The following is an 18,375-nucleotide window of genomic DNA, read 5'->3' as shown; positions in this document are numbered from 1 at the left end:
TGTTTAATGAAAAGCAAACATATTAACTCTCAGAATCCACAATGGGCCTTCTAAAAAAACTCTGGACTAAATATCCAGGCCCTATTTCCTGCTCAAAATTGACTTATGCGTGCACAAAAACACCATTTCTTATGTTTTAATAGTATACCACTTTGAAGAATCATGACTCCAGACTAATGCTGTTACCAAGAACTATATACTGATTCAGAATGGAATTACATGGAATTAATACTGAATTAGTACTTTAAATCTGATTAAAAAAATAATAATAATAGCAGTACATTTAACTTTGAAATTTAACTGAACATTTCCTTGCAATTTCAATTAACTATATATATATATATATATATATATATATATATATATATATATATATATATATATATATATATATATATACATACATATATATATATATATATAAAAAATATCAGTAAGGTATTAACAATAAGGTTGTTAGCTCTGATGTCAGAAATAAGTGCTTTAATACAAAATAGACCCAACTAGGCCATTACTTCAGAGAGACAGATTATTGGGTAAATTATGTATTCATCATTTGAATATCATTTGTACTAATATCAAATAAATACATGCCATTCATTAGGACACTAGGTATTTTTGATGAAGCACTGAGATTTAGGAAGTTAGGGAAATACTAAACATTAATATAAAACTGAAAAAAAATCTTAGATGTAGATTATACTTTGTGAAGTCATTTAATAAATTTCTGGTAGGTAATGAATAATACTGAGATGTACTCGGTATAGTGAAGTTTAACTTAATTTTTAAACTAAAATTGTGGAATTTAATTTGTAAACTCAGGAAAGTCAATGGCTCTAGTGGGCATTTAATTAGGATAGATGAAATTTTTTTAAAAAAATGTGAAAATGTTACATGCATATCCCTTTTGAAAATATTGACCATGGAGGTCAGGTCACTGAAAGGCATAAGTAGTTCACATTCATAAATTGCATGTTTAGAGTTTATGTATTTTGCTCATGTATGCAGTGATGTGCTGTTCAGCAGCGAGACATGCGTTTCCGGTACTGCTCCACAAGAGGCACCAGGCAGCGAGGGGAGCCACTTTGCAGCAGGAAAGGGTGATTGAGCAGATCAGTGGCACTCGCTCTCTCCAGTGGGTCCTTTGTCAACATGGATTCTAAAAAGTCCCTCAGCACTGGTGAGATCTGTTGAAGAAGAGAAAAGGTTCATAATGATGAACTCCATCGACTGCACTGAAATAATAGCTTCCATTGGTGTGAAGTGTTAAGCATATATCTAATGCTTATGTATTATATGCATGCTTTAGTAAGCATTTGTATGTGAAAATATTTATTTATTTCAGCATGAACTGCTTGTGCTGTAGAGATTTTCAACCATCAAGAGACCATTCTACTATACTATATTTTACTATGTATTATTTATGTACAGATATAGAATATTGTATAACACTGTAAATGCAGGAAAATATTGTACTTAACAGAAATAAAACTCAGTGACTGAGAGGAAATAAACAGGTTTCAGTGCTGTGCACACCAGACGCAAGGGTTGTGTAGCTGACTATTATTAATCTAAAGACAATTACCCATTTCAGCAATTTACCCATTTCATTTATATAATTGCAGTTATTGTACGTTCTTGCCTTTTGTGTATTTCTGACAGAAGGTGCTGCTTCATCTCTCAGACTCTTCATAGCAGCTATTGGGGTGTCACTGAAATATGGAGGCTCACCATCCACCATCTCCACCACCATAATGCCCAGAGACCACACATCCACCTACACACACACAAATGAAATCCCTTTATCTGCAGGAATTAGTCATTTTGCTTTTCCTTCAGTCATCCTCATTCTTCTAAAATCTATGGAAAATGATGGTTTTCCAAATTATTGAAACTGTGTAAGTTAGAATGTGTTAAGGAGTGTATTCCCATGAAAAGGGGAGAAGTTCTAGCAAATGCCAGCGACAATAACTCCTCCATCCACACCCCTAAAACCATGGCTCTTCATGCAAGAGTAGAAAATAGCTCAGGAGATAAGAGATAGGTATTAGCTGTCAGTGTCAAAATATAGGTTGCAGACCCTAGTTTAATAATAGTCACTGACAGAAATGTTGCTGATGACATGACAAGATGATAAAATAAAAAAAAAAAAGTTAAAAATTATTTCCTGTACAGTACTGCACAAAAGTCTTAGGCACCCTATTTATTTATTTATTTTGATGAAAGCTAATGAAGGCTGCTGGGTTTTGCTGCAAAAATAAGAAGCAAGTGTGACAGTCAAAGTCTCCAGAAGAGCTGTGGCTGCTTCTGCAAGATGCTCAGTAACACTTACAGCTAATTTCCTTATAAAACTGCACAAATTGTACCTGAGACTACTGTTTTTTTTTTTTTCAAAGCGAAGGATCGTCACACCAAATATTGACTTTGTTTCATTTATTACTGTTGCTCTTTATAGTATTTTTTAAATGTAGAAACGTTTAATTTCATTATTTTTGAAGGTATCTTTGCTCTACAGCATTTCTTTGCATGCGCCTAAGACTTTGCACAGTACTGTATATTTGCTCAAAAAGCTGATCCAGAGCAGTATACGCAGTCTAATGAATCACTTTTCTTTTTTCCACTTGAAAAAAAAAAGTTTTCACATTTGAAATATGTTTTGGTTAGCACAATTTCTTTACCTCTGTGCCATATGGGGTTTTGGAGATGACCTCTGGAGCCATCCAGTATGGAGTTCCAACTAGTGACTTCCTCTTTGGAATGTCTTTGCTGATCTGAGCACAGAATCCAAAGTCTGATAGCTTTATCTTGAAAAAAGAGAACATATCCTTGTTGTTTGTTCTCCTGTGTATTAAGCATACTAAGAATTACTGGTAAAGTGAATCTTCATTGATGGAATGAAAACAGCAATATGTACATACATATGACAGCAACTTTCATTAAAAGCTGCACTTACTCTCCCATCCAGTGTTAGTAATATTGAGTCACTCTTGATGTCTCGGTGGATGACACCTTGTGCATGGAGATAGGCTAGAGCCTGTAGAACAGCGTCACACACTGTAGCTATCTGCTCCTCTGTCAACCTGAACGTGTGCAAGCAAACACAAACACACACACACATACAGGATGTACAGTGATCAGCAGATATGTTAGCTAGGACAATTAATTCTACCAGTAAATACAAAGATTTTCCCCAATACTGTCCTTGAGAGAGTGGAAAGTCATGTGAAGATGAATGGGTGTGAATAGCTGAGTAAATCTATGTATTCAGGTGTGAACATAATCTTGTTTTTCTGCTTAGTCCAGTTTGAGAACAAAGGTTTCACATGGCAGTCTTTGCATAGCCAATAGGGAGAAAGCAATAAAGCTAATGAAGCATTACTACAGTCAGGTCCATAAGTATTTGGACAGTGACACAATTTTCGTTTTGAAATTTGTTTTCATTTTCATTTCGTTTCTATTTGAAAGAAATCAAGATGTAAATAAAGGGGTTTAACATATTGCATTAACCATTTAGGAATTACAGCCATTTTTTAAAGAGTCCCTCCATTTTCACAGGCTCAAAAGTAATTGGACAAATTAACGTAATCATAAACCCATGGACTTCATCAAATGCTAAGTTTCCTCCCTTGAGATACTTTGCCAAGCCTTTACTGCAGCTGCCTTCAGTTGCTGCTTGTTTATGGGTCTTTCTGCCTTCAGTTTTGTCATCAGTAAGTGAAAAGTATGCTCAATTGGGTTGAGGTCATTGGACATTTAAGAACATTTAATTTCTTTGCCTTAAGAAGCTCCTGGGTTGCTTTTGTGGTACTTTTTGGGTCATTATCTATCTGTACAGTGAAGCACCATTCTATCAGTTTTGCAGCATTTGATTGAATCTGAGCAGAAAGTATAGCTCTATACACTTCAGAATTCATCTTGCTACTTCTATCAGCAATCACATCATCAATAAACAACAGTGATCCAGTTCCATTGGCAGCCATACATACCCATGCCATAACACTGCCTCCACATGTTTGACAGATGATGTGGTATGCTTTGGATCATGAGCCCTTCCTTTCCTTCTCCATACTCCTCTCTTCCCATCATTTTGGTAAAAGTTAATCTTGCATGAGAACTGGTCAGGCTTTTTTTTTTTAGAGGCTTTTAGCAAGTCTAATCTGGCCTTTCTGTTCTTGAGTGTTACCAGTGGTTTACATTTTGAGGTAAACCATCTGTATTTACATTCATGAGGGCATCTCTTCACTGTAGACTTTGACAATGATATGCATACCTCCTCCAGAGTGTTCTTGACTTGGCTAGATATCGTGAAGGAGTTTTTCTTCACCAAGGAAAGAATTCTGTGAGCATCCACTTTAGTTGTCTTCCATGGTCTTCCTCTTTTTAAGAATGTACCAAATTGTTGATTTGGCCACTCCTAAAGTTTCTGTTATTGCTCTGATAGGTCTGTTTTGTTTTTTCAGCCTAATGATGGCCTCCTTCACTTGCATCAACAGCTCTTTGGACGGCATATGGAGAGTTCCCATGAACAGCTACCAAATGCAAATTCAATGCTTGGAATCAGCTCTAGACCTTTTATCTCCTTAATTTGTCTTGAAATTATGATGAAACAGGCCACACCTTGCCATGAAACTACTTCTCAGTCAATTGTCCAATTACTTTTGAGCCTGTGAAAGTGGAGGTACTATGTAAAAAATGGCTGTAATTCCTAAACAGTTAATGCAAAACCCCTTAAATTCAAGCTGAAAATCTACATTTCAGTCACATCTTGATTGCTTCATTCCATTGTGGTGGTGTACAGAGGCAAAACTACAAAAATTGTGTCACTGTCTAAATACTTATGGACCTGACTGTATATATTTAAAAATACTTTACACCGTCTTCAATACTGTTAACCAATAATATGGTTTGTTCTGGGAAAATGTGTTTAGTTCTGCAGTACATTCAGTTTTGAAAAGATGAGAACAATGTCCTTGACAAGCAAAATATGTTTATCACCATTCTCCACCAAGCTTCACCTTAGTACACCAATTAAAAACAGTCTGTTATGTCAGCTACCTCATTGTAGGTGCTCATTCAATAATTTATGAGGTAAACCCACCATACAGGTGCAATTACTGACTGTAGCCCATCTTTTGCACTGCTGACCAGATATTATTTGTCTGATGGACTATTCTCAGTATAGCAGTGACACTGTCATGGTGGTGTGTGTTTCACTGGCACAAGTACATCAGGTGGAGAAACTTTCCTGGGGTTTTTAAAGACTTATTACAATTACTGGCCAATTTATTAGATACAGCTACTTTGTGGGTGTACAACCAGAGACCACAGCTCACCTTTCTCCATAAACAATTATTGTGCATGCAAAAACTGTTAATTTATGCATCAATGTCTGTTTTATATCCATGGATCCTGCAGGCTGGATATTGTTAGGTTGAAAAAAAAAAAGCCCATCAACACTGATGCTCAAGATACACTTGTATCAGAAACAAAAATACTATTACATCAGTGACACTATTGTACCCAGAATGGTCCACCATCCAAATAATATCTTCTATATGGTAGGTATTTCTGTTAAAATGGCCAATGAACATAGGTCCATGTGGAACCGATGATCTTAAAACACAATTTATTTGTTGCTCACCTAGTTTCAGATACTATGTTGGTTAAAGCACCACCCTGCAAGTACTCCATTATGACCCAAAGCTCCTCCTCCACTAGAGCACTCTTGTACATCTCAACCACGTTCTTGTGCCTGTAGTCTCTCATGATAACCACCTAAAAAAATTAAGATTTTCAAAAATATTAAATGCAAATTCAGTTATCATCTAAATTTCCCCACAAATAATTACACATTCAGAGGGAAAGGTTGTTAAGACAGTGATCAAAAAGAAAGACATAAAGAACTCATTTGCAACTGATCAATATTAACTACAGAGTTTGCATATTAAAATGAGTACAGAATGACATACTTCATTAAAGAGCAGCTCTCTCCTTTGCTGTTTCCTCAGATCCATCATCTTCACTGCTACCTGTTTCCCACTATGTTTCTCCCGTGCAATACAGACAACTCCTGTTGAGCCTTCACCGATCTTCACAAAGTTCTCCAGATAGGTGCGGGGGTCCCCTTTGTCTACTACCATTTGCAGAGCAGCCTTGAACTGTGCATGAGTGACTGCAGGCTGCTCACAAATGACGGTGGCTGGCTCAGCAGTTCTTATATTGGGAGAGCAAGCCCCAGGAATGTTAGTGGCAGGGGAGCCTGTAGGTGAGGGCCGAGGCTGAGAAGGACTGTCCTGTATAGGGGGTACTGAAGCATTACTAGGAGATATGACTGTTGTATTGCTGGAGGACTGTGATTGAGAGTGGGTGTCATATGCTGGTTTAGGACTGCTGGTGCCATTTGGTTTTGAGGTGGCTGGGAACCCCCCTGAGTTTGTCTGTAATAGCACAAGGAACAAGTGATACCTTCACATAGTTATTGAGTACCTATAACAAAGACTAAGTTAAAATATACATAATATAAATTATATAAATTATATATATATATATATATATATATATATATATATATATATATATATATATATATAATTAAATGAATGTTTTTCATTTATATTCACATACTACTACTGTTAAACTTGACATGAATGTTTGATCTTACCTTCAAGTCATAAGTGGAGTATGGCCTCCTAGGGGTCTCCACAGAAACCAGGGGAAGCTCTGAGTTGGGAGTCATCCTTGGGTTGACCTTTGACCCTTGACTTAAGGTGGGAGTATTGTAGAGGCAAGACATAGGCCTTTGGTTGGCCTTACTGACTCTCTGGACCATGCTGGGATAATAAGATCCGATTCTCTCGCTGTGTGCATATTTGCCTTCTTGACCTGCTCCTGGTAAACCTAAAATGTCCCTTGGCATGAGCCCCGGCTTCCCCGTAGATGCCGTGCTGACTTCAATAATAGACCTGGCTCTTGGTTGCAGCCCATTAGGTTGGAGAGTGGCACTCTTTTTGGTGCCTGGTCGTGGGCTTCCACTCTCACTATAGACTTGCCCTGCCCAATCATGCCAATCTAGGACAGACTGGCCATTTTTCTCTTTATTTTGATTCAGTTCCTGATACTGATATGTTTCCCCCTCAACGAGCTCACCCAGGCGTCCCAATGACTGGGCTCGTTTTCGAATAGACAGACTAGTCCTCCTGAGAGAGTTGGAGCTGGTAACAGAAAGCCTAGTCATTTCAGCAATTGCTGCTGCAATGTAGTCTCCATGTCCTATAAAACTGCCCCGCACAATGTCCTGTGTGAAGAGAGCACAAAAGAAGTATGTAAGTATTGATATTATGATTAATTATACTACCATTATACTACAAGGCATCAAAAGATTTCCAAAAACACACAACTTTCATATGCATGTGGAAAACTTATTTTACTTACTGTATATATTGACTATTATTTTCTTTGTGTTATATATATATATATATATATATATATATATATATATATATATGTCAGTCTTAGGCACCCTTTTTTTTTCAGTACAAACTTTGTTATAGATTTTTATTTTATGACTTCTACATTATTGATTCAGTACAAAAACATTTTACATTTCCAAACATTAGTATTCCAGCAAAAAATTAAATGTTACAGAAAAATGTTTCTATGTCAGTAAAGAAAGCAGCATATTACATAAGAGAAAACTTTTCAGACAAAAAAACACCATAATGAAGGCTGCTGGGTTTCGCTGCAATAATAAGAAGCAAGTGTGACAATCAAAGTCTCCAGAAGAGCTGTGGCTGGTTCTGCAAGATGCCTAGTAACACTTACAGCTCATTTCCTTATAAAACTGCACAGATTGTACCTGAGACTGCTATTTTTTGTTTTAAAAGCAAAGGATCGTCACACCAAATATTGACTTTGTTTCATTTATTACTGTTTACTGCTCTTTATAGTATTTTTTAAATGTAGAAACATTTAATTTCATTATTTTTGAAGGCATCTTCGCTCTACAGCATTTCTTTGCATGTGCCTAAGACTTTTTGCACAGCACTGTATGTTCGTATGTATGTGTATATATATATATATATATATATATATATATATATATATATATATATATATATATATATATATTTGTTTCTTCTCAAGTGACCCTCAGGATTGAGAGTACGCTTGTCTCAGCTTGGAATAGGCTATACTGTTTCAGTAAGATGCAAGATACAGAGGAGCTAATCCATTTAGAGCTTTCCATATCATAACATAAGCAAGTCAAAGCAGGAATTAATAGGTAGCCAGTGTAACTGGGGTAATGTGCTCAGTCGTCTTTTCCTGGTAAGTCTGCAGGCTGCTGTATTCTGATCAAGCTGAAGCTTCCATATATAGGCAGCAGAGTTGCTAGTCCAATCTAGAGGTTATGAAAACATTTCTATATGATATTTGTATATTGTATGATATTTGTTTCTTATCATTATGTATCAAACACACACCAGAATCTAGTGTTAGATAAATGTTCTTAGCTGTAAATTACCGTGATACATGTACCTTGTTCAGACAGACTTAGTATCTAAGTATCTGGGTATCTAAATATACCAAAAACAGAAATATATACATAATTTGAGACAAGTAGAAAATTCAATTAAAAAAGAAACACATTTATACAATTTATTTCTTCTTTCTTTCTATCTGAAGAGTAGCTTATATGCTGGTAACAACTAGCCGGTCAATATTATCATGACTGCTGCAAGTTATTATTGTTTAACAAGTTATTATTGTTTAACTGCTTCATTTAGCTGTCAGCTTGGATGAAAATTGCGTTTTAATGCAAATCACAACCTGCAACTAGTTGTATGAATCTTTCACATATAAACAATGTTGTTTAGTGGTAACATTATCCCCCACCTGTATTCCATATTCCACTGGCTGATCACTTAGATACAGCAGATGGCGCCAACCTTTTCATGTCAATCAGTGGGTCAGCCATAGGCTATGCACTAAGCAAAGTTCTGTCAGTCTGCTGTCTGGATCTAAGCATAGCAGGATCAGTGATGAAGGTAACTGGGTGTCTTACTATATAATAGTGCTGTCAGAATAAATTTCATTGTTTAAATACTAATGAGATTTTCATGAAATTTTTGAGTTCAAAGGCAAAAAATTAAAATGCATTCAAAAACAGCTGACAATTTCAAACAGGTATTATCGGAGTCGTCCTTTTTCTGAAGCTGAATCTCAAATCACAGTTTTCCAGGAATATGGAGCAATACATAGCCCTTATTTCATACTATATGTAGTGAGCATATAAATCTCTTTGGGATGAGGCATGTTTTGAAAGGGGGATTAAATTAACAATATAAACTTATGTAAATGTGGAAAAAATAATAGAAGCAGAACCAAGTTATTGTTATTGCAAGTTATTGACAAATGTCTATTGACAAAAATAGGGTTACCTCTTATTGTTTCAATACAAATATTATAAACAATAGTTTGGGTCCTGAACTCTGATATGTATCTCTGTGTACATTTAGAAAAACTGTAGATATTACAATAGTATATTTTAAAAATCTTATAATTTACTAGAGTGAAATAGTATAATTATCAATTATATTGCTATCCCCCAGTGAGGGAAGTTGATTTATATGATTTTTTGGTGTCTTCTTGGAATGCATTTCATTTCTGCCTAAAAGCAATAAATTTTCTACAAGCTCATTTCTGCTAAAAATGTATTCATTGAAATACAAGTTTATAAAGCATGTTTTGTAGCTGTCTAACTAATACAACACCTAGAGGCAAGCGCTTGTCCAGGAAATACAAAATGTGTCATGTGTCAAAACAAGGCTATTTAATTTCCTCACAAACTTGCAGCCATGTTTTTGTAGTGTTCAGACCAGATTTTCCTTAAGCATGGAGGCAAGAGAACTTGCCTTTCAGGTTTGCCTATCTAGTGCCTTTCAGTAATGATGGTCACTTGTGCACTCACTTTCTGTCTGCATTATCAATTTCTCTTGGCTATTGGATGCATTTTCCTTTATTTTCCATGAAATGGTATGAATGAAGATCTTTTTCATAACATGAGCACTACTTACATATGAATATCACATTTAGATATAATATAAAATCAGTACATATGCAGTGGGTGGGTGATTTGTATAAAAATAGATAAATGCTAATAGAATAGAATAGAATAGAGTTGCACATTTGTTTTTATTGGAGAAGCTGCAAAAGGTTTACTGTAACTCTTATTGTATTTTGGTATCAAATACTTGTATATCCTCCTTTCAAAAAAATAAATTATCTAAGCATATAGTTGAACTTTAACACTGACAGATATAGTACATTTCCCTTATAAACAAGCACAGGAAATGAATACTCATTTTACACACAACAAATGGTCATGCACACACACTCAATCATGGCTGCACACTTTCTTTATGACAAAAAGAGAACTTCTAATGCTGTACCTTCTTCTGCTTATGCTGCACTGATGTGATGCTGGAGGGATCCACCAAAGGCTTGGGTCTCTTTAGTGTTTCTATTATACTTTGCCATTGTGGTGGTAGTCCTACAAAACAGCCCCGAGCAGCATCATAAGATGTGTGCACCCGGTGCTCAAAGTTCTTGGGTGCAGAGATCTCTACCTTCCTCTTCTTCTTCTTCCTCTGGAACATTTTAAAGGCCTGGGTGAAACAAAAGTAAAGTCTGTTATGCTGTGTGTCCTTCATCTTCCCCAACACTGCGAGATTCACTAGCTTGACACCAACATCTGACAACACCTCACAACCATGTACAAGACACACCTCTCTACTTCCGTCAGAGAAAAAAATCAGAGCACAAAACAAACAATGCCACCTAGGTGAGCCTTGAGTGTATGAATTCTCTTGAGTGAGAAGGAGGTGGAGAGAATATTACTACACACCCGGAAGAAAACACACCCCTCCCTGCAAAGGTCTAGCTGAAGTGTGTGGTCTATAAAATAAAACATGGATGAGTTATGTTTCAGACTGGGTTTGTTGAACAAAGCACATGCTGCCTGTTCGCATTTCCCTTTCGCAACACAGCTGTTAACACTGTGCTAGACTGCCACTAATGGAGTTAAGCGTACCATGACCCTGAATAACAATAAAAATAGACAGTGCCCTCAGTTTTTCCACTGTGAAATCAATCGCTTGCCTGCTACAGGAACAAGTTGAGTTACAGTGTCAATTCCTGACTGATTACATTCCTGATTTGTTACAACAGCTTGTGTTTATTGACATTGTGTTCTTATCCCAACCCAAAATAAATGATAGGCGCGTTTAAGAGCAGACATAGTCACAAATCAACTTTACAGAAATCCAAACGTAAAGACAAGTGAGGGTGAAAACAAGTTGAATGTATGAATCTGTGGTTATTATCATTAACTCATTATGAAATTAAATAATAACTTTGTAAGGTCTGTGTTAATAAGCTGTGAGAGTGCATCTTTGTTTAATACATATTGAGCAGTCTTTTGGGATGGGAAGCCTATTTAAATAATGCAATATCATCTAAATTGAAGACAGATGCTTTAGACATTTCACAGTGTAAGTACAACATGTTGATATACTGTGTCCATACCTGAATAATATCTCCAGGCTATATCCTTGTTTAATTAGGCCAGTCAATATTTACTCACAAGTGAACGTCAAATAGAGCAGAATGATTGTGCAATCAAGCTACACAGGAACTAAGATAAGAGGGAATAGGAAGAGTTTACAGAAGCCTGAACAGTAGAGCCAAATAGAGTTACTTGAGATATACTGTATTCTTCTAAAGCTACTTCTTATACACAGTTCTAATACATAAAATAGTATACATTTTTTAAACTCCTCATTTGTTTAATTTATGTCTTATAATTTATTATCATTTCATTTCTAGAATCTAGTTGTATCTACAGTAAATTAGATATTTGATGAAAATAATGACAGCAATAAAGGAAACATACCTTGCATTATCAAAAACAATACGCTGTGAAAGGCCCACTATCAGTTAAACCGATATGCAGCTTCTTATTTGATTTTTTTGGACAAGATCAAGAGTGCAATACAAACTTGAAGTGCATAGTACTTAAGAAACACAATATTTAAATACTTAGTAAATAAAGTATCCTCAGCATTAATATATACCAAACCAGCAGCCCCTAAAGTAATCCTGAACTACTGACTCATTACAATTAAAATGTTTAATTTTAAATTTATACCCAGGCATTCATGAGTCATAGCTGTTTTACAGTATGTTGCCTTACATTATAATGAATAGCAATAATTAGATTACATAAGTTGTGACAAAAAAAAATTACAATTACAATCTATATACAATTTAGAGTTTTAGTTTTATGATGCAAGCTCAAAAAAATTAATAGAGTAAATAAATTGCAGTGCTGATCCAGCAGTACTTGAACACCTGACTGGAACTTTATTTGACTATTAACTCTATCCAAATTCTGATTTTCTTCAGAAAGTCTTATTCTTTATACTTCAAATTTAGTTTAAAAAAAAAATCATTCAGCAAAAATGTAGTCACTGTGATCATTTGTGGACTGAACTTTCCCCATCAGAATTAGTTAAGAGCTTTATATCATAGAATCCAACTTTGTACACTTAGATCAATACAATTAAACCACTGATATTAACTGATTAATATATATTTACATTTGTTTCCTTTGAGTCTGGGCATTGACCCTAACAGAAATTCATTCATTCATTAATCTTCAGTACCCACTTTCTTCTGGTCTGGTTTGGAGCCTACAACAGAAATGTGGAATGTGATGTGGAAATACACTCTGGATGGGATGCCAGTCCATCATAGGGCATCAAGCTCACATTTGCTCACTCATTTACACCTAGGGGCAATTAAGTGGAGACAATCCACCTACTGGTATGTTTTTCTGAGGTGGAAGGAAACCAGAGAACCTTGTGGAAACCAACCTGGACATAAGAAAAATATGAAAAATTCTACACAGACAGCCATCCAAGCTCAGGATCAAACCAGGGACCCTGGACCTATTAAAATCATGAGCTACATTTTTCAAGAAAAGTGGTGTACTCTATCAGGTTTGTAAGAGTGTACACAAACACGAGAATACTATGGGCAAAGCTAGGAATTCTGGGTCCCCTGAGGAAAAAAAAAAAAAGGCCCATCCACCCCATCCCACTTGTCTTAAGATTCATGCTCCAGGGTCCATGTCTATCTTTGGATACTCTGAATCATTCAAGGCTATTTGTTGCATATGGCATTCTTGTTGGTTACATATGTACATGCCTATGTTCTTAGTAGTTCCGCAGCCCAGCCCAAAGTAAAGAAATCACCAACCAAAAGCTTCTTCGAGTGATACACATCTTAAACTGACCAAAACATAGCCATATACAATCCCCTCCGAAGGTATTGGCACATCAAGGCCAATTCTTTTGTTTTTGCTAGACATCAAACACATTTGGATTTGAGATCAAAAGATGAACATAAGATGATAAAAAACTTAGAACATGGCACCTTTTGTTTGAACTCACCCATTTTTCAAAAATACTGTGACTCAGTAGGTGTTTCTTGTTGCCCAGGTGAACCCTATTCATTTGTTGTTTAAAAAAGGATAAACCAACATGAAGACCAGAGAGCTGTCTATGATAGAAAAGCAAGCCATTTTGAAGATGAGAAAAGAGGGAAAATCAATCAGAGCCACTGCACAAGCGAATATTAGGAAACGAAAGATGAAATTTTAATCTATCATCTCATATTCATCTTTTTCCATCTCAAATCCAAATGTCTTCAGTGCATATCAAAAACAAAAGAATTGGCCTTGCTGTTCCAATACTTTTGGAGGGGACTGTATTAATTTAGGGAGACTTTAAGGTAGAGTAGGAATTCTATGAAGCCTTACCTCAGTGTTCTTGTTGGCCACAGGTGATATTTAGTGATGGAAGTCTCTCAGTCTGTTCATATAATTAAGACATTATGCTTCTCTTGGTGCAACCCGATCATAGTCATCTATAAGGCAAAGGTGCATGGTGTAAGCAAAAACTGCATTTCTGTATGTCTTTCTTTTTCAGTTTATCTCCAATACTTTTCCACTGTAATGTCATTGGGATTCAATGTGACCTGAAATAGGAGCATGTTGAAAGGTATGGAGAGAGCTTCGTCCAAAAATTATTGGCAAATATGTTTATCATGATCAACAAACAATAATTGAATATTTGCTAATACATGCATTAATTTTTTTTTTCCAAAATCATTTTCTATATTTGTTGATAAGGACACATGCATACATTCAGTGACAACTTTTCTTTAGTGACAAGTTTTTCTTTATTATTTATATATTGATTTATTTATTTGATGTGCATTGGATTTGCGCACAAGCTGAGATATTGGCCTCACTAAATCGTCAACCTTTGAACAACTACAGACTTACCAATATCATTTGTGTTAGCTAGCCAGCAAGCCTCAAATGCAGTTAAAACATTTAATCTAATACCTTCAAAGCTGCAATATTTTTGTTAAAAATGAAAATAAAATCACAATTATTAGGTTAGCTGTTGGTAGTCACTCTGGAGAACCTGTAACAGTTACTCACAGTCAGATTTGGTTTTTGGACACATCACATACTTTTTACTTTAAAAAGTAGTACAGCTTCACAAAGAGTTAATGAGAAATACACAGAGTAGAAGTGTGCAAGCGCGTGAGTGTTGTACTTCACATTATCTTTTAGCTAGCTAGTTAAGGTTAGCCAACTAGCCCTGGAGCGAGTAAAATTACACTGAAGTCCTGCACAAACAGAGCAGCTGTCCATCCAGTGGACTTTTTATGCGTTGTTGTTCTGATGACTGATGCATTCATCTTTCATCTTATATACTAGTCAGGATTGAGATGGACCGGGGACTATCCTGGGAACACTGGGCATGAGACAGGAATACACCTTAAACAGGATGCCAGTCCATCATAGGGCACCATGTATACACATTTACACACTGATTCACACCTAAGGACAATTTAGCATAGCCAATCCACTCCTGAGATCGTCTGGCAAAATGCAGAGTCTGAACTTCATTAAATGTCATTAGTAGTGGCATCTTGTGTTGTGGTAAGATGGACCAAAATCACACTTTTTGGTCATTAAACAAATCAGTGATAGGGACATTGTCATCCTGGAAGAGACCACTCCCATCAGGATACAAATGTTTAATATAGGCAGTATAAAGGCAGTCAGTCAGAAGAACTTTGTACTGATTTGCAGTGACCCTTTACTCTAAGCTTACAAGTGGATGAGCATCACAGTCATTGAGTGACCATTTCCAACACTATTTACTAATGGCTTTCCAATAACCAGTTAAGGTAATAAACTTTCTTTTAAAGTGACAGAGAGCTTTTCCTCTTAACCTGAAAACAAGATGAACTGGGCCTATGTAGAAATTAATAAATGCTACAGAGCTTGGTGGGATGTTAATAGCCTAATTGTATCATGCAGTACCCCTGTCTGGAATCATCAGCACTCATCCATTCATTTATATGTAGGTTTTCCCTTTTTTGTCACCTGTTTGTACTAAAAGGAAATAAACATATGGCATTTGTATAATTGAAATATAGTATTTTGCCAAAAATAATCCATTTAAATTACAAATTACATATACATTAACATTATGCCACTTTAAAGTAAATTTTTGCTTAACTTGTGAATTACACCAGTTTACTTGACAGGTTTCTATTATCTTTTACTGTTGAATGCCTTGCTGCTGTTATCTGGTATAATGAATCAATATGAGCACTCGGAGAGAAAAGTAATATGGCGAATCACCCGGCTGTTGAGACTCCTGATGAATCTATGCTGCAGCAGCCAAACTGGTTCAGCAATTGAAATTGTAGATCAATGTCTCACTCTCCTGATGTGAACACTACTGTAAGCCTCTGGTCTAAATTGATGATGGCAGTCCAAATGCACAAAATACAGCATATAAACTTGAAAAGTTTGACATGTCGGAGTGGTTGAAGCCACCTCTACTAGAGTTCCTAAGCTTTTAGACATTACAGGAAAAGGGTCAGTGCTGTTATTTTCTCCACAGGAGGTTTCACCAAATAGTAATTGGGGGGTGGCAATAATTTTAAAACCAGTCTTTTGCAGAAAAAGACACTGTTTAAGAAAACATATTGTTATCTATAATATTCCCCATATGTTCACAATATACTCAAAATACCATTCCTCACAAGCTTTTATGAAGGATGCCAATAATTCTGAAGATTACTGAAGGGAGAATAATTTTAAAAAAATACCCAAGGTATTTTAAGCTTGACTAATGCGTACTAAATTTTCCCTAAGCAGTTCTTCATAGATGCTGAATCTAACACGTTCACCATGTCCTCGTTTACAATCTAAGCTGGTATTAGTCATAATAACTACACAAAAAGGTGCAAAGTTGTGCTCACTTTCTGACGACTAACTTACTGACTGTCAAAAATTCTACTGGTAAGCAGGCACCTTAATACAGACAAGATTACTGCATACTACTCAGCTAACTACATAAGTACTACATAAGAAAGCAGATTATAGAGACAACTAAGAACTACCTGTTATTAAGGGTTACTTCTCCATTAAGACAGCCCAAGGACACTTATGTGAACTTTCCACTGGACAGGCATTCCACTTGATCAATTCAGGTCAAAACTTTCTTTGCCTCTGTCCCACCTAACCAAGTTCCAAAAGTGCTGTAAATATCTGTATCCTGCAGCCCATCCTGGTAAGTGAGAACATTTTGGACATTGCACCAAAAGTACAATAATCTCTGAAATAAAATGCAAACCTTGTTCCTCAGGTCTAGCCTGCATTTTAAATGAGAAAGTAGGAAAAGCATCAATGAAATCTGAACAAAGAAAAGATTGCCTGCTGAGTCACTACCCTTCCCGCATCTCGTTCTTCTCCTTAAGTTCAGTCACATGACCTTCCTACTTGAAGATTTCGCCTTACTACTTTTTGTTCAAGGTGTTTTCAGATGTTCTTTCTCTCAAAACTACCTTCTTAACCTGTCCTAAAAGGAAGTGAATAAAGCTAAGAGAGGGAAGAAGAGAAACACCTTACCTTTCTGCCTAGAATTGGAAAATGGGCTTCAAGATAACTCAGAAAAAGACACTCACACAACACCTCGCAGACGGTCTGTCTCGCACACACAGAACCGTGGTAGCTGCTCCTGTCAACATGCAGCGCACAGGCCAGCACATGTTGGGATGAGTTGGGTGCGTTCTTCTGTGGAGGAGGTGGTGTGAGGCTGTTTAAAGCGGTCCCTGTCAGGGCTAATTCGTCACCATAACTGAACTCTCGTATGCCTAAGGGGCCTGTTGTAATTGCTTCTAGTGCAGGTAACATAGAAACCAGAAGTATAAACAGTTGATATGATTGCAGAGAATTATTAGGGGTTGCTGGACTTCTTTAAATGGAAGGACAATGCCATTTGGATGTGTCTGTCTAAAAAGAGAAAGCCTTTGCATGCTGCTGAAGCAGGACATGTAATACAAATTTTTAATAATATGAAATATGTTGGTTTATGTCTGAGGCAAAGGACAACTAGCAAAATTTTAATTAATTTTTTTTTCTTGATTCCATAACCTACCTTGGGCATTTGTCTAAAGGAAAAACAATGCATATAGTTTACATTTGCCAAATGTTATAATGGTTCAGAAATTTGTGGTGATTGATGGTTCTCATTAATCCATACATAATAATTATGCTCATTCTCATCACTTCCTTTCATCTTTTGGTCCTTAAAACAACCAGCAGTAATACATTTTATATTAAGAAAAAAAAAATTTTTTTGGCCACACCCTGGAGGTACGTTGCACTTAGATTAAGCCAACTATGTGTACAGACAAGTACACACATGATACAGTTAACATAACCAGGCACAGTATTGGTGTTCAAGCTGCCTAGCAAATATTATGTGCTCATAGAAAAGGAATCACTTTAATATGAACATAACACCCAAACAAATCAGGAGTTCCACTAAACCCTAAGACACTTACAACATGAGCATACTTTCCCTCTCTCTCCCCACCAGTCTTATAGAGCAATATCCAGGATTTAATAAATACATCTGCCACTTACAGGTCTGAGCCCAAATCCATGAGGAACCATACCTATTCACAGGGCCCTTGAGTTCAGTCAGACGTTCCAGACCTTTGAAGTAGAGTAAGAAGGAATGACTGCCCAGTGACCATATCCTAGCAAAAGCTTTACTGCACAGCCATTTAAATAGCAAATAAGCAGTCACTCCTCCCAGCAAACAAAGATACATCACCTGAGGTCTTAACTGCCTCAAGGCTGACATTACATGAAAGGCTTAGAGGACAGATTATTTATGGTTCTGAAGACCTACTACCCTACAGAGTTATGTTCTC

At 36.3% G+C, this 18,375-nt stretch overlaps 1 protein-coding gene across 5 annotated transcripts; it reads right to left on the bottom strand.

Annotated features, from left to right (window-relative positions):
* Positions 1-421: 421 nt before the first annotated feature.
* On the bottom strand, positions 422-18,345 carry pak6b (p21 protein (Cdc42/Rac)-activated kinase 6b). Of its 5 annotated transcripts, XM_034313422.2 has the most exons (11): positions 17,063-18,085; positions 13,880-13,986; positions 11,584-11,692; positions 10,449-10,664; positions 6,662-7,294; positions 5,970-6,437; positions 5,642-5,775; positions 2,954-3,080; positions 2,679-2,804; positions 1,643-1,777; positions 422-1,187 (listed from the first exon to the last, which is right to left on the bottom strand). In XM_034313422.2, exons 4-11 carry the CDS (start codon positions 10,653-10,655, stop codon positions 1,020-1,022), a joined length of 1,998 nt encoding a protein of 665 aa, XP_034169313.2. In that variant the 5' UTR covers positions 10,656-10,664; positions 11,584-11,692; positions 13,880-13,986; positions 17,063-18,085; the 3' UTR covers positions 422-1,019. The 5 variants fall into 5 exon arrangements, with proteins under 5 accessions (XP_034169313.2, XP_026778356.2, XP_026778354.2 ...); XM_026922555.3 differs by lacking the exons at positions 11,584-11,692; positions 17,063-18,085 and adding an exon at positions 18,115-18,345; XM_026922553.3 differs by lacking the exon at positions 11,584-11,692.
* Between the last annotated feature and the right edge of the window lie 30 nt (positions 18,346-18,375).

This window comes from Pangasianodon hypophthalmus, chromosome 19 (assembly GCF_027358585.1).
Source record: "Pangasianodon hypophthalmus isolate fPanHyp1 chromosome 19, fPanHyp1.pri, whole genome shotgun sequence".
Lineage (NCBI taxonomy): Eukaryota > Metazoa > Chordata > Actinopteri > Siluriformes > Pangasiidae > Pangasianodon > Pangasianodon hypophthalmus.
The sequence above is the reverse complement of the archived record's forward strand: the minus strand, read 5'-3'. Positions and strand labels throughout refer to the sequence as shown.

Coding starts and splice junctions, on each gene's coding strand:
- pak6b (XM_026922551.3), bottom strand. CDS start 10,709: ATGAAGGACACACAGCATAACAGACTTTACTTTTGTTTCACCCAGGCC. Junction 1,778..2,678: donor AAACCCCATATGGCACAGAG/GTAAAGAAATTG, acceptor GTGTGTGTGTAG/GTGGATGTGTGGTCTCTGGG. Junction 1,188..1,642: donor CTGTCAGAAATACACAAAAG/GCAAGAACGTAC, acceptor CTTCTTCAACAG/ATCTCACCAGTGCTGAGGGA.